General features: G+C 54.2%; 1 protein-coding gene across 3 annotated transcripts; it reads left to right on the top strand.

The window, feature by feature from the left end:
- UNC13D (unc-13 homolog D) lies at nucleotides 1-20,404 on the top strand. 3 transcript variants are annotated; one of them, XM_057398185.1, is made up of 32 exons: nucleotides 1-294; nucleotides 7,718-7,750; nucleotides 8,018-8,125; nucleotides 9,174-9,233; nucleotides 9,502-9,568; nucleotides 9,652-9,829; nucleotides 10,140-10,184; nucleotides 10,615-10,683; nucleotides 10,845-10,914; nucleotides 11,255-11,359; nucleotides 11,693-11,785; nucleotides 12,037-12,140; nucleotides 12,392-12,509; nucleotides 13,114-13,238; nucleotides 13,511-13,601; nucleotides 13,856-13,912; nucleotides 14,318-14,415; nucleotides 14,635-14,686; nucleotides 15,014-15,144; nucleotides 15,467-15,587; nucleotides 16,149-16,292; nucleotides 16,467-16,565; nucleotides 16,862-17,068; nucleotides 17,246-17,314; nucleotides 17,659-17,738; nucleotides 17,913-18,018; nucleotides 18,095-18,166; nucleotides 18,294-18,377; nucleotides 18,658-18,778; nucleotides 19,240-19,363; nucleotides 19,703-19,908; nucleotides 20,009-20,404. In XM_057398185.1, exons 1-32 carry the CDS (start codon nucleotides 34-36, stop codon nucleotides 20,113-20,115), a joined length of 3,405 nt encoding a protein of 1,134 aa, XP_057254168.1. In that variant the 5' UTR covers nucleotides 1-33; the 3' UTR covers nucleotides 20,116-20,404. The 3 variants fall into 3 exon arrangements, with proteins under 3 accessions (XP_057254168.1, XP_057254169.1, XP_057254170.1); XM_057398186.1 differs by lacking the exon at nucleotides 1-294 and adding an exon at nucleotides 4,689-4,901; XM_057398187.1 differs by lacking the exon at nucleotides 1-294 and adding an exon at nucleotides 4,690-4,901 and having other exon boundaries at nucleotides 20,012-20,404.
- The last annotated feature ends 1,734 nt before the right edge of the window (nucleotides 20,405-22,138 follow it).

Here is a 22,138-nt window from a genome sequence, read left to right as displayed (position 1 = left end):
CTCCCACGTGAGTCAGCTCAAAGAGCTGCCATCATGAGGCTTAGCTGGAAACTGGTATTTCAGCACTCTCCTTGCTCAAGGGCCATCACTGTGCTGCTGGGAGAGGCCACAGCAGGGTGTGAGGAGACCTACACAACTGCAAGGAACCACGAGCAGGAGTGGGGACTTGTACCTGCCCAGTGGAGGCTGCTGGATCTCACGTCTCAGGTGCAAAAGGGCCAGGATCCATCTCTGCTGCATCCTCCCAGCCATTTCCTACATATTTCCTACAGTGTCCGGATACTGGAGCCAAAGGTATCAGCTTGGACTCCATTTGCAAGCTTGATTCAGCAAATCCCATCTTTCTAAACCTTTCTTTTCCCTTGCTCAAGTCCAGTCTCTCCTTCTCCTCCATGCACTTTGCTTCATAATGGCTGGGACTCAGTCACTCTCCCCATGGCACAGACTGGCTGCAGTGGTATTCCATGCTTTGATATGTGTGAATGGGATCTTGGGGTGGTGCAGGGGGTTACCCTGCTTGATGCACTCCTCATGGGGCTTTGACATGAGTGTGGGAGAGGTGGTGGTGCAAAAGCCATGAGGAGACCATTTTGGTGCTTAAACTGGTCAGTAATTTGGTGTATGCGTTCTAGGATAGTCACAAAACTGCTTAACAGGCACCACGGTTCACGTGCGATACCTGGGTGTCTGCTGCAAGTTCTTCCACCTTCCCGAACATCTACCCTGGCCCTTCCTCAGCTCACGCACATTCTGTAGGTCCTGCTGCTCTGAACTCAGTGCCCCAAACCAGCAGATGAAATAGTCTTGAAATGTCTGTCTCCCCCTTTCTTGTCCCTGCAGTGAGATTAGCTGTGGTAAAGGATGATAAACCCAGTGGCATTCATCTCACTGGAAAACGGAGGTGAAAGAAATGTTTGCTGTGTACACATAGCATGTGGCAGTGATGGAGAAAACATTTTAAAGCTGTGACGTGATGTTGCAAGCCAAATGAATGCCATCCAGGCCTGTACCTGAAGTCTGTGACCTTCTAAAGGGCACAGCTTGGCATCACAGCAGCATGTCTTCTGGAGGGGATGGGGCTGTCCAGGGAAGCCTCCAGGGTGATGACTGCTGTGGAGGCAGTGTGGCCAGAGTCATCCTCACATGCTCATGCCATGGAGCTGGCAGACCTCCTGCCAAACCTGTGCTCCTGCCTGGGGCTCCCAGGGAAAATTCAGCTTTCACAAGGGCCCTGCCCCTGTGGGTGGCTGGAAGTCCTCTTCACTCTTTGTAGAAGAATGGGGTTTGCCTTGATGTCCTTCAAAGATGATGTGAGTGGGATGGGGGGTGCTATTTGTTCCCCTACTTCTTTTCAGACACCGTCGTGTTTTGTGAGGTGCCCTCAAAGCACTCAGGAGAGCTTCTGGAAGGAAAGATGAGGGATTAGGGTAGAAAAAAATGGAAGATCCCACAGTAGACAAGGAGGGGAAATGACTGGCCATTTTTACCTCCCTGGATGTGAAATTGCTGCTCCCAGAGCACACAGCACTGGGCAGCCCTGAGGAGGGGGAGCAGGATCCTCCCTGTTCTCATTTTGAAACCACTTTCCTCTCCTCTGCCTTGTGCTTCTGCCATGCACCTTGCCAAACCTTGGAAGGTGCAGCCTGGTTGCAGAGTCATTGGATCCCATGTGTAAAAGAAGAAGTGAGGGAGGGACATGTTGAAATCAATTTTTTGACTATTTGCCTATTCCCATCCAAGAGATTGAGATAAGAGTGAGGGCAGACTGAGGCTCCAGGATTATCAAGCCAAGAGATAGGGAGACAAATGGCTAATAATACTTGCAGAGGGTCTTTTCATACCCAGTTTTCCTTTAAAGGGAAGATTATACCCTATAAGGAGGGCAATAATGCTTGTTCTTTTGGATATCTAGGTTTTTTTATTCAGCAGCACCTATAACCCTGTGCACGAGTGAACAGCCAACTATTTGTAGCAGGGGCAGACTGTAACCCCTACAGCCTGTAAGGAAAAGGGGTTTTCCTTTAGGATGAGCTGTTTTTAAAAGGAATGGAAGGGCTCAGTGCATATATATGGTACATGCTCCCAGCTAGTTACTTTGGGAGGCAGACTGACGTTGTGGGGACGACACCATCCACTCCTTTTGAAAAACAAAGTCCCTTTGCAGCTCCTGTCTTGGGGCGTCTGGGGATGTTTTGCTAGTTGTCTGCAGGTTTGGGGCATGATGTTCATAGGGATTGTTGCTACTAATCAGAAATCTGTGCTAGTTCTGGGGCTACTTTTAGGTTTTTCCTATTGTTTCTTGGACAAGGAGTAATTCAAGGTTTAAATATGATGAGATATGGGAGCTCAGTGACTATTGTTGCAGGTATTTTGCAGAGCAGTTGGTCGCTGGTAAAACCCAGGGAAGAAAAAGGATATTTGCTCCTTTTGAAGCCTGATCACCAAATAACTCCCTTGACACACGCAGAGGCTCAAGACCATACAAGCCCTGCACAGAGACCTTCTGTAGGGATCGTGCTGGCCTCTGATGGGTGGCGGGTGCTGCCCACCCTGCCAGGCTGTGCCTAAGCATTTCCCAATGGCATTACAAACCAGCCCCAACACAGTGATGGGCTGGGGAACTTCTGCACAGAAGCTGAACTTTTCCTCCCTAAAACCTGCAAAATCCCAGCACAGCAGCGTCTCCAAGCTGGAGAACAATTGCCTGATGCTTAGCAATATTTATGATTGCAGTGAATTTTATTTCTATGGCACTACAAGGAGAAGGGAGGTGAATTTGAAGATTAACTAAACTCTTACCAGTTGTTCTCTCTGTACTGGGTGAAATAAGAGATATTCCTTTGACCCCTGGTATTTTTTGTGGGCAAGAACCGGCTTGGGGATGCTGCGTCCATGTCCTGCCTTTAACTCTCTGGCTGCTCTTTGCTAGGCCAGATTTTGCTTTTGCAATCAAAGCTAAAAGCAAAGATGACAACAATCATTTTCAAATGCCATTGTGCACTTTACTCCTCTACTTCCCAGTGACAGCATTTCGCAGTGGAGCACGAGTGTGCTCCAAGGTGTGTGTCAAGGCAGAGAGATCCAGAACCGAAACCAGCTCCTCCACTGTGTCTCACTCCATCAACAAGAGAGGAGATGTTTTTAATCTCTTTGCCCAAGGTGAAGCAAATGCTAGGCGGGCTAAAATCAAGGCTGAGGCTGACAGGGCTGAGCAAGGAAGTCTGAGTGTGTCTGCTAGCATAGGGACAGGAACCTTCTTTGGGCCTCTACCACCAAACTGTGGAGTGCAGAGGAAGTGATGCTGAAGCCCAATTCATAGAATGATGGAATGGTTTGGGTTGGAAAGGACATTAGAATTCATCCAGTCCCAACCCCCTGTCACAGGCAGGGACCCCTTCCACTAGAGCAGCTTGCTCCAAGCCCCTGTGTCCAACCTGGCCTTGAACACTGCCAGGGATGGGGCAGCCACAGCTTCTCTGGGCACCCTGTGCCAGCGCCTCAGCACCCTCACAGGGAAGAGCTTCTGCCTAAGAGCTCATTTAAATCCTATCCAATAATATCTAACGTAATATCTAATAGAAATTTAATCTGAATTCCTCAGGAATACTGCTGGTTGGATAGGGCTTGGAGAAACCTAGCCTAAGGGAAGGAATCCCTGCCCATGGCAGGGGGTTGGAACTAGTTTCCAACCCAGACCAGTCTGTGATTCTACGATCCTATGAAACAGGAATCTATGAGAGTGCAGCATCACCCATGCTCATAGCCCTGCTTCACAGAGCCTGTGGCTTCTCAGCAGCCATATGCTTCTGAGGACAGTGGCAGCAGTCCAGCAGCAGTGACATGCAAGTCTCAAGTACAAGCTGATGTCCTTCCCTGAGCTGTGGGTCCGTCTACTGAGCAGTAAATGCTTGTGCAGCTCAACAGCCCTTCTGAGTTCTGGCCTGCTCTTAGTTCTGTGTGTGTAAGTACTTTGGACATCCAGGAGCAAAACAGCTTTTCCCTTGGCCTGCTGCTCTTCCTGATGCCCACTCACGCCTTCCCCCCATGTACCACCAGCACAGGCGTTTTGATAGGAATTAGCAAGGGGAGGGTGCTGCTGCAAGTCTGTGATAGGCAACTGCTCTGATTTGCAATCAGATAATGTATTTACAGAAATGAAAGCTGACAGTGAAGCACAAGTTTTTAACTCCATTTCCTGCTGCTTTTTTTTTCCTCAATAACCAACTCTGCCTGGACAGCCCGTTCAGGAAAAAGACCCTGTGCCCTTCCCCAGTGCTGTCACTGGCATCTGTCCTCAGCCCAGCCCTGCCCAGTGCACCCAGGTGCCGCAGGGGTTTTCCACCCTGCAGATTTTGCACTGGATTTCAAATCCCCTCCATCTCTTGGAGCTGAAGATGACTTCTGCTTTCTGCAGGGTGCCCATCTGTGTTCACAAGGCATGACGGATCCCAAATACACATTGGAGCACAGATGCTTCATGCTGACCCCACCCATGGTCCCCCTACACTCTTTCACTGCTGGGCTTTGTCTTCTCAGAACTGTGGCTGGCAACGTGCTCCTGATTCCTTGCTCATAAATAACAGCAAGGGCTAGCACCTTTCTTTGTTCTCATACTGCCTGTGCCATGGTGTCCCCATTGCTGAGGGCCACTGGTGCAAGATGGAGTGGTGGGAAACAGGGTTGGGTTTTCTGCGTCTTCTTGAAGGAGGCCTTTGCATGTTTCCGCTTGCTAAAATGGCCATGTGAGATAAAGTCTGTGGTTTCCTCTGAGCATGTGAGAGAGGGGGGAGAAGCAGCAGGGGCTGCAGAGCTGCAGCCGCTCTCAGCAGCGAGCCTTCCACGAGATGGATGCGGCTGGTGAGACCCCCGTGGGGACCCTCCCTGGGGAAGAGAACCCCGAGGTAGGTGCTTTTGACCCGGGGTGCTGGGGAGTGTGTTCGGGGTGTGACTGCTCCAAGGAGGGGATTGTGGCTGCTATGGCTGGGGGACACCAGGGTGCAGAGCTGGGTGCTGAGGCTGTAAAAGGAGAACAAGAGAAGAGGGGCCTAGCCCGTGTCCCAGCAGGGATGTTTTTCAAGGGCGAGCAAGGAGTGGGGGTGGGGAGGTGGGGGCACCATAGTCATGCAAATGTACAACCAAGGGCTGTGCTGGGGGTTGGCTGCGGTTCTGTGTCAGCACTTAGCATCCCATCCCCGCTTAGCTGGGCTACAGCTTCCCAGCCCCTCCCAGCCCCTCTGGCTCCCTGCTGCCAGCAGATGCCCTGAAGTCCCGCTCTCACCCAACCCGACCGACTGCCTCTGCAGCGGCCAGACAGACAGCATCCCCGTGTCTGCCCCTACGGAGATGGGACCCACAGCCCTGCACAACACTGCTGGGACCATGCCCACGTGGTGATCTGTCTTGGCTGTGTATTCCCCCCACCAGGGACTTGCTCCTTCTAAGGGATAAGATGAGAGAGCTGGGCTTGTTCAGTGTGGAGAAGAGAAGGCTCCTTAAGGGGAGAACTTAAAGCAGCTCCAGTGCCTAAAGGGGCTTCAGGAAACCTGGAGAGGGGCTTGGGACAAGGGCCTGTAGGGACAGGCCAAGGGGAATGGCTTTAACCTGCCAGAGGGGAGACTGAGATGAGCTCTTAGGCAGAAGCTCTTCCCTGTGAGGGTGCTGAGGCGCTGGCACAGGGTGCCCAGAGAAGCTGTGGCTGCCCCATCCCTGGCAGTGCTCTGGGCCAGGTTGGACACAGGGGCTTGGAGCAAGGTGCTCCAGTGGAAGGTGTCCCTGCCCGTGGCAGGGGTTAGAGCTGGAGGAGCTTTAAGGTCCCTTCCAACCCAAACCATTCTATGATTCTAAGTGTCACTGTCTCTGCAGCTGAGCTGGCCTCCTGCACTGGTGGCACTGACACAGCAGCGGGCAGGGGGGATGTTGGTGGCTGTATCCAGACCTAGATTTAAGCAACACTCCTGGATTTGAGCTGGGCCTTTGTCACGGGGATTAGCAGCAGTAAATACATCCTGGTGGCCCAGCTCAGCTTTATCTTAACCAGACCCATGCACATATGGGCAAGCACAAAGCAGAATCCACAGCGGCTGTCCCCACTGGCAGAAAGGAGCAACATGGAGCTATCCCCAAAATCAACAGTGATTCCTCCCCCTGACTTCTTGGGCTACTCCTCTGCTGGGCAAGGACCAGCAGCAGAGAAATAATAAATTCCTTTTTTCCTCTTGCCCCAGCAACCCTGCTTGTGGGGCAGCATTGCCCACAGGGATGCAGAAGGATTTGGGATGGAGCCAAGTCCACTGTGCCCCAGTGTAGGCAGGATGGTGCTGGGTGCAGGAAGGGCCCTCAGGGGTACAATAGGTTCCCCCTTTCACAGGAACTGTTGCAGCCCTTGGCACCAACCAGAGGTAGAAGGGGTCCTGGAGCAGGTGGGAGAGAAGTAACTCAAGGGTTAAACTCGCTGGGGGTAGGAGAGTTGAATTTAGTCCAGATGGCTGGGGGATTATGCCAGCTTTAGATTTGCCATAAGCAAATGTAACCGCTCCAGCTCAGGATTGTGGGGGATTCTAAGGTCATTTTGGGGCCTGGGCTGACCCACAGGTAGGGCTTATCCACCCATCACCCAAGCACAGCTGGGGATGTGCTTGGCATGTGTTCCTCGGCACAGAAAGGGCCAAACTCATTTCAGAAATTTCCATTACATTCTTTGGCATTGCACCCTTGCGCTCCCAGTGGCCCCAGCACTGGGAGCCATAAAGGGTAGCACAGAGGCACCAATTCCCTTCTCTTTGGCTGTGTCACCTGGCTCATGGCAGTGGCAAAGTTACCATCACCCAGCCAGGTGCTCTGCCAGCTGGTGGCTGAATCCAGATTGTGGTTAGAGAAGCAGGATGGGCTCAGCCTCTGCATTGGGGAGGCAGCAGGGGGTGAGGATGGGCTGAGAGTTGGGGTTTGCCAGAGAATAGGGTATTTTTGGAAGAAGTGGTTTGATCTCCTGGATGGATCCATGTGGAGCCAAGATGAGTAGGAGGTGACATTTGAGGTGGGGGACAACAGGGGCTGTGTGGGCAGCAGGACCTCTGCTCAGCCCCGGGGTTGCATGCCGCTGGAGCCGCAATGTTGTGCAATTTAACTGCCTTTTGGAAAGCAAATGCTATTGCTGGTCATGCTTCAAGTAGGGAATGGACCTTCAGCTCAACAATAAGTACCAGTGCACTGTTGCAGCAGCACCCATTTTTTAGGCAAGCGAACTCGTCATAAATCCCAATGGCTTTTTGAAGTTGCTTTGCCTATAGCTGTCTTGCCCAGCCTGTAGCTCCTCACCATGCTTTGTCCACTTGCCTTCTCCCTTGGCTCGTTTTCTCTCCAGCCTGGTCCTGATGGGCCTGGCCAGGCCAGTGAGCAGCTCTGTGGGGCAAGAGGTGGGAAGCTGGCTTTTAAAGCCTCCTATTGGTCCCCTCAAGTTGCCATCTTTGCTGCCCCCTCCTTAATTAACAGGGCTTGGGAGTAAAGTCCCCATGCTGCCCTGACAGGTGGTGATGAAGGAAGTGATTCCTCAACCACAGGGTTCCTGCAGGGTGTCACAGCATCCTTTGGGGCATCCCAACCCAATGGGCTGCAGGTGATGCCCCATTCTGGCTGCCGTGCCCAGCTGCTATTTCCTTCTAAAACCACCCTCTACTGTGAGACCTGACAAGAAACCTCTCTGTTTCTCTTCTTTCTCTAGATGGATCTGTCCCACCGGCTCTCAAAGAGAGAGGTACAAATATGAATATGGGCCCACCGTGGTCTCCCTGGGTGGCACTGGAGGGGGTGGTAGTGCTGCAGAAGCTTGGGGACATGGCTCAGCTCCTGAAGATGCTCCCCATGGACTCCACTTGGTGGTCAGGCAGGGCTGGATGCCAGGAGGGAGGTGGCAGGGCCCAGTGGGAGCTGGCAGGGGGGACACCCCGTTAATCTTGAGGGGTGAATGGAGAAAGTCCCTGCTGGCCTGGCCCCAGGCAAGGTGTTGGCACCCCCCTTGCAGCTGACCCTGCTCTATGAGGAGGTCCTCTACACCATCCGGCACCGCTTGGGCAAGCCTGAGCACCACCATGTCATGGATTCCCAGGAGCTCTATGCCTACGTTCAAAAGGTAATTCCCCACCTCCCTGACGGGGTCCCCAAAACCTGTCCCTGACATAGAATCATAGAATAGTTAGGGTTGGAAAGGACCTTAAGATCATCAAGTTCCAATGGGCAGGGACACTTCACACTAAACCATGCCACCCAACGCTCTGTCTAACCTGGCCTTGAACACTGCCAGGGATGGAGCATTCACAACCTCCCTGGGCAACCCATTCCAGTGCCTCACCACCCTTACAGTAAAGAGCTGCCTCATATCCAAACTAAACTTCCCCTGTTCAAGTTTTAACTTACTACCCCTTGTCCAATCACTACAGTCCCTAATGAAGAGTCCCGCCCCAGCATCTTTGTAAGGCCCCTTCAGACACTGGAAGCTGCTCTGAGGTCTCCACGCAGCTTCTCTTCTCCAGGCTGAACAGCCCCAGCTTTCTCAGCCTGTCTTCATACAGGAGGTGCTCCAGTGGCCTCCTCTGGACTTGTTCCAACAGTTCCATGTCCTTTTCATGTTGAGGACACCAAAACTGCACACAATGCTCCAAGTGAGGTCTCACAAGAACAGAGCAGAGGGGCAGGATCACCTCCTTCCACCTGCTGGTCATGCTTCTTTTGATGCAGCCCAGGATACGGTTGGCTTTCTGGGCTGCGAGCGCACACTGCAGCCAGCTCACGTTCATTTTCTCATCGAGCAGCACCCTCAAGTCCTTCTCCACAGGACATGTCCATCCTCCCAGTGGAAGAGGATGGTGGGGGACACTCAGAGGAATTTTTTAAGAAGCATCTTGAAAGACATAGCAGCAGCATCTAGCTGGAGGGCTGGGAAAGCTTGTGGCTGAGCAATATTAGGCTTAGGGAGAAATATTTGTCTTGGACTCAGAATGGTGGGAAGAAGACTTTCCCTGAAGAGCTTTCAATTGGCAAAGAGCAGCCCTTCTGCTGGGCTCTTTGCTGCTCTCTTCTCACCTGGAGCTGCCGCTGCCTCCCAGGGAGCAAACGGAAGCCCTTGGCTGCTCTACAGCTACCGTAAACAGGGCAGCATCCATTACCTGGTATCTACATAGGCTTTTGGCATGGATGAAGAGGAGCACAGTGTCATCATGCAGCAGGTCAAGGAACTGGAGGTATGCAGCAAGACAGTGCCTCCCCAGTGTGCTGTGACCTGGGGGGGGGAAGTTCCTGCAGTGGGATGGTGCTGGGGGGCTGCAGCGTCTTTTGGCCCCTGTGCTTGGGCATTGGGGTATGGGTTGCCCTGGGCTGTGCTGGGGGAGTCACTTGGGAGCTGTTTGCTGGTCTGAACAGCAGCTGCTGGCGTGCGCATGCATGAGCCTCTGCTTCCTCACAGCGCTGTTGACTCCCACATTATTTTATTTTTTTTTCTTACTCTTCCAGAGCCCAATTTTCTGCCTGAAAGCAACCGTGAAGGAAGCCAAGGGGATTTTGGGTAAAGATGTCAGTGGTAAGTGGAAATGAATGGGTGTCCCATTGGAAAAGGGGCAGGCACTGCTCCAGACGGGGACTTGCATGCCTCCATCCTCGCAGGGTTCAGTGACCCTTACTGCCTGCTGGGCATCAAGACCAAGAGCCAGGAACTTGCCAACCCTGACCACAAGAAGCGGATGAAGGCTGTGGTCAAAGACCTCATCCCTGAAGACCAGATCCATCGCACACAAGTTATAAGCCAGACCCTCAGCCCGGTGTGGGATGAGACATTTATCCTGTAATCTGCCACCCCTTGGCTTTGCTCACTGGGGAGATGAAGGGGGGGAGGTTTCACTACTCACCCCAACCAGGAACTCCTAGGGCAATGTCCACTGGGGCTTGCCAGGCTTCTGATCTGACCTATGCAGCAGATCCAGGGAGGTGAAAAGCAAAAGCAGTCTCTCAGGGCTCTCCCATGACTTTCCCAGGCTGTGCAGGGTGGTTTCAGGGTCTCCCCCAGCCTGCCTGTAATTCCCAGTTGTCCTGTCTGCTTGCTGCCAGTTCCTTGGATGCTGCTTGAGTAACAGCATCCCACTGGTGCCTTGCAGGGAGTTTGAAGACATGGAGACAGCCAGCTTCCACCTGGACATGTGGTGAGCAGCAACCACCCTCAGGCCAGCAACCCTGACCCCCAACCCTGAGCAGGGTTCTGCCTCCTGGGAGGGTCCCTGGGATGGTTCTTCAACCTGCTCCTTTTAAAACCCCCAGAAACCAGCTGGGAAACCCTTTCCCTGTCACTGGCTGCTGGAGTAGTGCACAGCTCAGGATGCGACCAGCATGAGCAAAGTGTATCCAGGCTGGCTTTGCCCAGGCAGGGCTGATCCTGACCCCTGATTTTATTTATGGGAAGAAGTCACATGTTTGCACATTTTGGCTAGACACCTGGTTTTGGGAGATGGTCTTAATTCCAACACATTTCCCCCTCCAAGCACCTTCTTTCTTCCACCATCTTTGGAGGGCCCTGAAGGGTTTTGCAATTGCTTGAATTTCCTCCTTTCCCATGTTGGGTTTCCCTGCTCACAGGGACTCGGACATGGTGGAGTCAGTGCGGCACAAGCTGGGGGAGCTGACAGACCTCCATGGCCTCAAACGGTTGGTGCTAATGGTCCTAATGGCTGATGAAGGAAAAGGGTTTGGAAAATGCTTAAAAATTGTTTTTGGAAAGAGGGCTGGAGGGTGGCAGGGCTGTCACCCTTCCTCACCTTAACCAGTGACTTTTCACAGTCACACACATCCTTGTTCATGGCTTTCAGGATCTTTAAAGATGCTCGCAAAGACAAAGGGCAGGATGATTTCCTGGGGAATGTGGTCCTTCACCTGAAGGTGAGCGCTGCCATGCATCCTCTGCTCCAAGTGACTCCCCATGTGCCTCTTTAAACCTCCCAGATCTGGGCAGGATCCAAGCCCTGTGGCTACACTGAGCATACTCGGGATCCTAGCTTAGAGCCACAAACTGATGCCAGGTCCCTCAGTTTGGAGGCAGGTGCCCTGGCCATCAATTACTCAAGCTCAGTGATGACATATCGTTTAGTTTTAATCCAATATTAGTGTTATCTTATACACCATCTTTCTATTCTATTAATGCAGTGGGACCTCATCCTGGATTGGAATCCTTCCCCTGGGAAGGCTGCCTGGGGCTTCACCTTTGTCTCTGTTCAAGCAGGATCTGCACTGCTGGAATGACCGATGGTACCAGCTGGAGCCACGAACGGAGACGTACCCAAACCGGGGACAGTGTCACCTGCAGTTCCTGCTTACACACAAGAAGGTAGGAGGGGATGGGGAGGGGGTCCCTATCCATGCCTTGGCAGGATGGGGTAGCTGCCTGTCCCTTGGACTCTATCTTGGGGTCGCAGATCCCTGCTCCACAACCAGAGGTGCCAACACCAGTGTTTCCATGTGCTGTAAAACATCTTGAGCTTCCCCTGAGCTGCATGCCAGCAAGGGTGCCTTGGTCCTCGTGCAACTGCACCACTTGGCTCAGCTTCAGGTGGGGCAATCTGGCCCCATGCTTTTTGGGTTCCTGTGTCCCACTCTCTGACTGCATCTCTGCATCTTCAGGCCGTTACGGTTATTGCTTCTATGCCTTGTGTCTTTTCAGAGGGCCACCACGAGCAGTCGAACACAGCCAAGCTACACTGTCCATCGCCGCCTCCTGCAGCAGCTGGTGTCCTATGAGATCCTTCAGCACCAGGTATTGAGTGGGAGAATCCCTCTGGCAGCTGGGCTGCGGTGAGAGTTTCTTTTGGAGCCCATCACACTTAACACCTTGCTGCAGTGTGATGGGAAGGAGGGTCATGATGATGCCTGCCTGTGCTTAGCATTCTTACAGGGCACCCATTCCACCTGTGGGCCTGCAAACACACCCTGCCTTGGTGCCTGCTCCCCTCCTTGCTCAGTCCAGCTTGCTCCAGGACTCACCACCCTCCCTTTGCATCCTTGCAGGCCGGCAGCATTGACTGGGGTGGAGAGCTGAGCAGGCATGCCAGCACCGTGCTGTACCTGCATGCCACGCAGAAGGATCTCTCTGACTTCCACCAGGTCATAGTGTGAGTACCCCATGCCCAGGGAGCCACGATGCAGCATGAGGGTCAAGGACTCTGACAGCTCCCCTGGGCATTGTGTGACTGCAGCTGGAACCTCCAATGAGCTCTGGTGGTGCCCCCTGCCCTGAACAGGACCAGGGGAACTGGGTACCACGCATGCAATCCAGCTGTAGCCAGGGTGGGGGGAGCCTCACGCTAGCCCCTGAGTGTCCACCAGCCCTGGGGGCTCAGCCCAGCCTCTCCTTTCCCCCTAGGAGGTGGCTGGCATACAGCAAGCTCTACCAGAGCCTGGAGTTCAACAGCAACTGCCTGCTCCATCAGATCACCAGCATTGAGTACCAGTGGGTACAGGAGCGCCTGAGGCCAGAGCAGGTGAAGGGGGCTCTGGCACCATGCAGGGGGCAGAGATCAGGGGAATGTGCCCCATGCACCCAACCCCATGCCTCTCCTCCCAGCTCCCATGGCCATTTCCATCCCTGTGCTCCAGAAAGGGCAGGACCTTGTGGGCTACAGGAGTTCTGGGGTGTCTGCAGGGCATTTCTGAGGAGAACCAGCCTCAGGAACCAGGACAACCCAGGCTCAGGGAGCCCCTTTGCCCCAGAAGTTTGTCTCCCCTGTCCATGCATAAGCCTTTACTCTTTGCACTGACATCCCCCCTCCTCCATCACTGCTATCAAGTCAATCACAACCCTCTACAAGACCTAAATATGACCCAATTCTTACTTTACCCAGCCCATGAGTTTTCCCAGAGCATGCCAGCAGCTGCTGAGACTCTGAATTTTTCAGGCATAGCAACGAGGTTTAAGTACAAAGCTCAATTCAGAGAAGTTACTGGAGGCATTGGGGTTTCCCACCCCTAGAGCATGCTAGAAAGGAACAGGAGACACCAGCTCCCTCCATCACAGTGTCATGGTCCTGCCAGCATCTCTTGTCTGCCACTAAGGTGGACAGCACATGTTTCCTTCCTTCTCCCCAGAAAGCAGAGGTGGCCGAGTCCTTCCAGTCCTTGCTGACTTATGGGGTCTCCCTCATTCGGAGGTACCGCATCATTTTCCCGCTTTCTGTCCCAAGGTCCACAGAGAGACTCCAGTCCCTGCTCCGGTGAGTTGAGCACCAGTGCCAGCTGTGCATGGGGTCCTATGGCTTAGCCCCCATGATGGACAAGCCTGTAAGCTTCAGCAAAAACCTACATGAACCCTTTCTGCCCCCTTCTAGGCTGCTGTGGCACTTGTTCTGTCTTGTCCCTCATTCTGGGCTCTCTGTGGTGGTTGGTGCTGGGAGGGGAAGATCCACTTGGGTAGGGTTCTTGGGGAGAGAGTTCGTGGTTTCTGAGGGACTGGTGCTGGGTTTCACTTCAGGTTCTTGCTTTGCAGAGTCCTGGTCCAGATGTGCAAAATGAAAGCTTTCCATGAGCTGTGCACGCCCAGCCCCAAACTTCCCCACATGGTCTTCACAGCGCTGAAGGTAGTGGGACCAGGGTCTCACCCTCCCAGTCCTGGGCAAGTGGGACCCTGCACACTGCCCATGCAAAGCCACATGGACCACCATGAAGGAGGGAAATACCTGCCCCTCTTCAACTTGATGGTCCCAGCCTGGGGTTACAACCACATGGGGCTGGGTCCTGCCACACCAGGGGACAGAGGGAGTGAAGGGGGTGGCAGAGCTGGCTTTGCTCCTCCTGCTTCCCTGTCATCACACCATGATTCCTTTCTTGCCAGTCAGGCACAACAGAGTGGTTCCATATGAAGAAGCAGCATCTCAAGCCCATGGTGAAGGTCAGTTCTCATCTCTGCCTCCCTGACATAAGGAACAGTTTGCTGGGTAGGGGGTGGGAGTCCCAAGGCAGTGGGAAGAGAAAACTGAGACGAGGCTTCTCCAGTTTTCTGATTCATCAAGGCATTTGGGTTTCCAGCTTAAAAATACCATGAGCCATGCTATCTGCAGCTGCCAGGGTGCCTTGGGGGTTAAGGCCTTGTTGCAATGCTCAGAAGAGGTGGTCCCCAGAGCAGCCATGCAAACACATGATGACATTGAATGTTATCAACAACTGGTGCTTAGTGGATCTAAGGATAGATTGCTACCTCACGAAAAAAAAACATACAAATAAAACAGATTAGAACAGAGCTCAGGTCATCTCAAAATAACTGAGCATTGAAAAGAAGCTGTTCTTTCCTTTGCAGAGCATGGAGGAGAACGGCAAAGCCTTGTCCAGACTCCTCCTGGAGGTGTTAGGAGATCTCCAACAGTGCCAGAAAATCTGGAATAGATTTTTCATCAGGTAGGTTTTGGAGCTTGATCCCCCCCATCCCTGGGGTGAAGAGCAACAGGACACTTTGATGCCTCATTCCTTGGTTCTTGGGCTCCACAGATAGTATCTGTGGTCCCAACTTTGCTTCTTAGACCTGTACTGTCCTTGCCATTATGGAATGGGCATGGCCTAGGAGGGTTTGCTCGGCTGGAGCCAGGAGGCTCCTGATTCCCTGTTTCTCTCTTGCAGCACCTTGAAGTTGAATCTCTTCTCCATCGCCTACCTGGAGCTGGAGAGGCTGGTGAGCAAGGCTGGGCTGCTCTGCACTTGTAGGACTAATGTTGAAAGCAAGGCAGAGGTTTATGGCCACCCTTCACATAGCAAATGGTTGTTGCAAGCCTGGAAAGGGAGCAAGCCGGGGAAACTCTCCATCTTTCCCTGTGAGCCCTGTGAGCCCAAGACTACCATCTGCTTACTTGACCTAATGAATCTCCGGAAATGCCACCCAAAAGGAAGAGGAGTTCCCTGAGCTGATCCTCACCCATGGCTCTGCAGAGCCTCAGCCAGACCAAGCCTTCCTGGCTGGACCCTCACTAACAACTGTCTCCATTCCATTGCTCACTACCAGGTTGCGGAGCATGTCCAGGAGCAGCTACGCGAGGTCAACAGCAGTATGTCCAAACCCACAGCCGAGAGCCTTTTCCAGCTCTATATGAACCTCCAGGAGCTTTATCGGATGAAGGACTTCCTCCCAGAGAGGTATCCAACCCAGGGAGAGGGAATGAGCAGTTTACTGAGAGGAACTCTAAATCCTTCCAATTCACCTACATCAGTAATTACACACAAGGCAGACAGGGCTGTTGGTGTCTGGTGTTGATATGAGCATCACCAGAAGGATTTCAGGCCCTTCTGTGAGTGGGCCTGATGGAGACCTCAACTTCCAGACAAGTGGAGGTTTCTCCTTAGCATGTTGCTACGTGCTGCCTCCACCGCAGGTCAGTTTCTTGTATGCAAGAGCAAGGAGGGCTGATGGTCTGTGCTACTGCTGTGCAGTTGGAGAAGCTGCTGCCTTCATCCACAGGGATGGACCTCTGGCTCTGAACAATTTCCACCAGTGGTTCAAGGAAGGTGTTCCCCAGTGGCTGCAGAAGGCCTACACCATTGCTCTGGAGAGGGCACAGAGAGCTGTCCAAATGGACCAGGTAACCCAGGGAGGAGGAGAGCATCTCCCTGCATCCTCTGGGGACACTTCAGCTCTCTCCATACCTTTCTGTGGCACCTGGCTTATGGCATTGAGACCACCACATAGGTGCCTCTTGAAGCCCAGGAGCAGGCTGGTTCCTCTCACAAACAAATAACAAAGGATGGGGTGTCATGGAGCAGTTGATCCCACCCATGCCCCTTCCCCTGTCACTCTCTGGCAGCCTGAGCAAGCTGATGATCATGCATTTGGGCCATGCTGTGAGCACCCATGCTTCTCTTCTGACCTTTCGGAAGAGGGGAGGGAAGGCAGCCATGGGGCAGTGGGCTCCTTGCCCCACTCTTCAGTGTGTTCCAACAATGCTGGGTGGAGTACAGTGGAGGACTCAGTACAGGGAGCTCAGGCTACTTCTTCTGTCCTCATCTCCTCCACTCTCCAAAGTGATGGCATTGGGATATATGGGAAGGGATGATGGGCCCCAAAGTAAAGGAGCAGCTCTCCTTATGTCGGATGGCTTCTTTCAATACAAGCCAAGTTGCATTTATTTTCTCTGCTCCCTCAGCTGACACCCTTTGGGGAGCACAACAAGCACAGCACTTCCACTGTTGACCTGTCCACCTGCTATGCCCAGATTGTGAAGACCTGGCAGCAGATCAACTGGCCAGACCCTGAGGAAGCCTTCATGATCATGGTGAAGCTTGTGGAGGTTTGTACACCAGGCCCTGCCAGCAAATACCATGCTCACGGACATCAGCAGAGTATCTTCTGCTCTTGGAGAACTGTCTCTAAGAATGGGGCCGGTGTCCCATGTTAACGTGGTGGGGTCCCCTGACCCCATGCTGCCCAGCTCAGTCTTGTTGGCTTCTTCTCTATCCCACAGGACATGTGTAGAATTGCCCTGATGTACTGCCGGCTCATCAAGGGGAGGGCTGAGGCTCTGTCGCAGCACAAGCAGAATGAGGGTGAAGAGGCCAACAGGGTTGGTATTGGGTCAGGGTCCTGTGTAGGGAGAGACAGGATTTGGCCATGGTTTCTGGGCAAAAAAAAAAAAAAGAGATGAGCTGCTGAGCATCCAGCCAGCATCCCACGTTTGGGTTTCACAGAGATTGGTTGGCCCCTGATATAGCCACAATCCTGGAAAATCAGGAGGGAAATGATGCGAGCAGGGGTAGCAGGATGAGAATGGGGAATGGGAATAGTGATGGAGATAGGACTGGGCATGGGGGGATGCACCAAGGGGTGTGGGACACCCTGAAGCAGATCCGTTTTCCGCAGCTCTGCATCGTGGTGAACAACATCAAGCAGCTGCGGCTGCTGATCCTGAAGCTGCCATCGCAGCTGGACTGGGTGCAGCTGGAGCAGCGCACGGGAGCCGTCATCGACCGGCAGCAGATCCAGCATACGCTGCACAACCAGCTCGACAGCACCATCTCCTGCCTGGATCACGAGGTCCAGGAGGTGGTGCAAACCCTGGCCACCAAGGTAACCACCTGCCACTGGCTCCCCTTGGCCCTTGCCTGGCCCAAAAGTGGGGAGATTTTACCCAAGGGGGCCTGGAGCCCATAATGCTCCTGGGATGGAGATAAGAATGGGCCTGTGCATGGAGAGGCTCTTGCAGAGAGTAAAGCCCAAGAGCCTCTGTGCATTTCTCCCTGGCAGCTGGAAAAGGGCATTGCCAGACACATCCAGGAGCTCTCATCTTCTAATGACACCAGGGAGCCTGAGGATGTAAGTACCTGGCCCAGTTCCTCCCAGACCATCTCTTTTGGGCAGCCATGAATAACTTTTGCCTACTTGGTAGAGACCCCTGTTACCCTTCCCCAGCTCTCCCTGCCCCACACCTGGGGCACAAGTCACACCACCAATGTGGCCCAAACATCCAAATGCTGACATTTGATGTCCAGCAGGACCAGACAGGGCACAGCCTGCCCATGTCTTCACTGCGGGAGGGAGCCCTGGACCCTCCCCTTCCCTTCTGGCTCCAGCCAGCAGTGCTCTGCCCCTCTCCCCACTGTGATCTGCTGGATATGCCCCTCCATGCCCTCCCCAATGCTTCTCTCATCTCGCTGCAGGCCATCATCCCCCTCATGAAGTTTCTGGAGTCAGAGCTGCAGTATCTCAATGAGCATCTGGTCCAGGAGAACTTTAAAAGGTGATCAGGGCACTGGGGATGCAGGTCTTGGGAACCTCCCGCTCTGGGCTGGCTGCTCAGCCCTGGGGGATAAGCCCGTTCTCTCCCGGGCTTTGCAAAGCCCCTCAGCTGAGGACTAACCTCCCCAACTCATCCCCTGGGATCCCTCACAGTCTTCCTTCCTTGCCCCTGCAGCCTCCTCACTCTCCTCTGGCATCACACCTTGGCCGTGCTGTCAGCAGCCGTGGGGCAGCAGGTCCCCTCAGCCCAGTGCTACAAGAAGCTGCACTGTGCCCTGAAGGTACCAACGGGGGAGCTGCGGAGTCCCTGGCCGGGCTGGCTGTTTGGCTGCTGACTAACACCATCCTTCTCACCAGAGCCTGGAGCTGTGCTTCCATGCCGAGGGCTGTGGACTGCCGCTGGAGATGCTCCACACAGCAGTCTTCCAGGTACAAGGTGCTGGCGATAGCTGGGGAGGGGGTCCCCAGGCGTTTCCTTTGGGTGGTCTCCAGTGATGACATCCCTGCACTGTGGACCTGTTGTGTGTTTGACTGTCACCTCTCATCCTCCCTGCAGTCGCTGGACACCCGCCTGGACCTCTGCTCTGCCACCAGCCGCAAACTCATCCAGAAATACTTCAGCAACAGGATCCAGCAGCAAGTAGGAGGCAGGATGGTGCCCCCAGCTCCTTCCTACATCCCACCCTTGCACATGCAAGGCTGCCTGGCACAGCCTGCCTGTGAAAAGGTGGGATTTACCCACCATCCTCTCAGTCCTGGGGCTTTTTAGGCTAGTTTTGCCCCAGTGGCAGAATGGAGAGAGCTCAACTGCATCCCAGAGAATGCCCATCACCCCCTCTACCCCAAAGTGCCTGCTCACCCTCCACCAGACACTGGGTATCCCCTCCATTAAGCACCTTATTCTTGTACCCCCCACTCAGCTGGATGCCAGCTCGGAGAAGTATGGGGCTGTGACCATCAAAGCACTGTACTGCCCTTCAGAGCAGAAACTCCATGTGGAAGTCCTCAATGCTGTCAACCTCATCCCTTTGGACTCCAATGGTGAGTAGGGTGGGCTGGGGAGACCCACCATCTTGGGAGCTCCTGCCCCTGGGTAGGAGAGTTGCTGGCAATGTTTGGATTAATGGGACTCTCTCTTGAGTTGCTTTTGCATTCGAGGAGGTGGGTTTGAGAAAGAAAGGAGGTTATTGCACTGGTCTGGGGTGGTCCAGTGGGATGAGGCAGGCAGGACACACATCCCACTGCCTTCAGTTTGCAGGACAAGCTAGCAGCCAGGGCAGGTGGATTTTTTCCATCATGCAAACCATGTCTCGGCCCCAAAAAACTATGCCAGGGTGACAAGAGCTAGTGTCCCAGGGTGGCTGTCATTTGGGGAGGTCTCCAGGAGAGGTCACTCCTCTTGCAGCCACCTGTGGGGTAATCAGGGTTGGGGAAGTTCTTGCATCCTCCCAGGGGCTGGGCTGGGTGGCAGCAGGAGGGACCTAACATCTTCTCCACACTAGGCTCCAGTGACCCCTTCGTCCAACTCACCTTGGAGCCCCGGCATGAGTTCCCCGAGGTGGTGGCCAGGGCCACCCAGTGCAAGAGGAATGAGCGGCACCCCCTCTTTGATGAAGCCTTTGACTTGTATGTAGGGGCTGACATCCCCGGCCCCCCTCCTCCCCCAATCCCCTCTGCTCCCCAAGCTTCAGCTGAGCTTCGGCTATGGGACTGCTGCTCTGGGAACTGGGTCCTGTCCTGGGATTTCACCCCCTGCTCAGCTGTGGGATCCCACGGTGAGAGCTGGGCTAGGGGCACCCTCAACACCTGGGTCCCACAGGATAGTGTGGGGCTGAAGGGGTTGAGGTCAGTGCAGGGAAGCAGAGGGGAGCATCACAGTGGAGAAGCCTGTGGAGACCTATTTGGTCTCTGGAGGGAAGGCTGAATTCTGTGATGTGATGGTCCCTGCATCCCATCTCCCTGCAGCTTGATCCCTGCTGAGAAGTGCCGGCAGGAGGGTGCCTGCCTTCTCCTGACCGTGTTTGACTACGACATGCTGGGGGCCAACGACCTGGAGGGTGAAGCCTTTTACCCCCTCTGCCACCTGCCTGGCCTCAACACCAATGAGGACCCTGCTGATGCAGGAAGGGTGCCCCAGACCCGCCTCCCTCTCACACACCCCAAACCCAGTGGTACGTGGAGCCACTGCCGAGCTGAGACCTCACCAGCCCCACAGCATGAGGAGGGGCTGCAGTGAGCATCTCCCACCACCGCTCCCCTCCTCTTTGGCAGGAGATGAGATTCTCCAGCTGCTGGAGTCCAGGAAGGGGGACAAAGAGGCTCAGGCCTTTGTTAAGCTCCGCAAGCAACGAGCCAAGCAGTCCAAGGAGACAGAATGAGGCAGAGGAAGAGGGGCCTGAAATGAGGGGCTCCAGCCAATGGGACCCCTCTAGAATTTTCCTGGTTCTGGGGCTAGAGCCATCTGCAGGGACCAGGAGTGAGAGGGGGTCCCTGTGCCCTGCAAACCTTCCCAGCATTCACCTCTCCCCCACCCTTGGGTAGCTCCTGTGAGGCTGGGGAGGGTGTACCTGGTATTTCAGGGCATTTCTTTGCCTGTCTGGACTAGCGACAGTACTCCAGGGATGGGAAATTGTCTGGCTGTCCCTGCCCACCCCCTCTTTAGCTAGTCACTGCTGGTACCACATCTTGTGGCCATGTCCCAGAAACTCCTGTCTGCAGCATGGGGTCAGGGCAAAGTAAAGGCATCATCATTTATTTGGGGTGTGGACAACCAGTGGCCAAACCTGCTTTTTCTCTTTTTTTTTTTTTTTTTTCCCTTTTCATCTATTCTTTTCCCTCTTTTTTCCCATGGCATGGATCAGCCTCTAATTTTAAATTAAAAACTTCAAAGCTCATGTGTGATCTGAGTCTGTGCAGGGAGTGCTTTAGGTGATGGCCCTGTGCTGACAGAAGCTGTGGCAGTAGCGTGGCAGGGTGGGTCAAGGCATTGGGGTAAGGTGAGGGCTCCCATCCTTGATGGGGTTAAGCCAGGAAGAGGCAGCTGGATGCAGGGTTTCAGAGGGAGGACATGGCACATGAATGAACTTGTCCAAGTTTCCCACTGAAAAGAGGATGGGGAGCTGCAATGGTGCTGAGGCAGGCACCACCGGGAAGGAGCTGGACTAGCACCAGGAGGCAGCAGGGTGCTGCACCCCGGGGCCAGCAATGCCTGGCCTGGTGGGCACTTGTTCCTCCCCTCCCAGCCTTGGCTGGTCCCTGCAGGTATCAAGTCTTTTGTGGATTGGAAGGGACCTTAAAGCTCCTCCAGCTCCAACCCCTGCCACGGGCAGGGACACCTTCCACTAGAGCAGCTTGCTCCAAGCCCCTGTGTCCAAGCTGGCCTTGAACACTGCCAGGGATGGGGCAGCCACAGCTTCTCTGGGCACCCTGTGCCAGCGCCTCAGCACCCTCACAGGGAAGAGCTTCTGCCTAAGAGCTCATCTCAGTCTCCCCTCGGGCAGGTTAAAGCCATTCCCCTTGGCCTGTCCCTCCAGGCCTTTGTCCCAAGCCCCTCTCCAGCTTTCCTGCAGCCCCTTCAGGCACTGGAGCTGCTCTCAGGTCTCCCCTTCAGGAGCCTTCTCTTCTCCAGGCTGATCCAGCCCAGCTCTCTCAGCCTGGCTCCAGAGCAGAGCTGCTCCAGCCCTCGGAGTTATCAGTTTGGGCAAGGGCTTGGCCGTGCTAAACCAGCCGGGCTGTTTTCCTCTGCAGGGACTCAGGTGGTGTTGTTCTGAGTTATGGACCATTGCAAAATATCACCTACACCGAGGTATAAATCTAACAGCCAGGAAAGCTGCCACTGCCTGGCTCAGGACGGAGGTGGGTTTTGGTCTGTGACTCACACATAAGCACAAGGTCTGGCCAAAAGGCTTTCAGGATGGGCAGTGTGTGGTAACTGATGACGAAAGAAGGACCCCGTGCAGATTTGTGAGTCCCCAGCTGTGCAGTGCTGGGAGAAAGCAGGAGCCATTACTGCCCAGCCTGGCACTGGACCTGGCACCTCACTGCAGAAAGCGAGTCTGGCTTTCTCATCCCATGATTGTTTTTCTTTTAAAAATGTTAATAGCTCTTGGGGTTTGTATTTTACCACCACCTGCACTGGGCATCATCTGCAGCAAGAAGGAGCATGGGCAGCCCCATCAGCCAAACCTCAGGGTGCTTTGGGCCGCCCAGAACCCAGGCACAGCAGCAGGTCCCTGGTGTTGCCCCCAGTTTGTGCTGGGAACCTGGGTCCCTCTGGCAGGGGTGGGAGCACTGCAGGGTGTATGTGGGGTGAGGTGGCTGGTGATGCTTTCGGAGCAGCAGTCTTACGAGGGGTGGCTGAGGGAACAAAGGTTGCTCACCCTGGAGGACAGGAGGCTCAGG

This window comes from Pezoporus wallicus, unplaced genomic scaffold, assembly GCF_028554395.1.
Source record: "Pezoporus wallicus isolate ANWC-B61680 ecotype Strahan unplaced genomic scaffold, APGP_CSIRO_Pwel_v1 contig_7956, whole genome shotgun sequence".
Taxonomy (NCBI): Eukaryota; Metazoa; Chordata; class Aves; order Psittaciformes; family Psittacidae; genus Pezoporus; species Pezoporus wallicus.
Note: the sequence above shows the minus strand (reverse complement) of the source record. Positions and strands in the feature narration are given on the sequence as shown.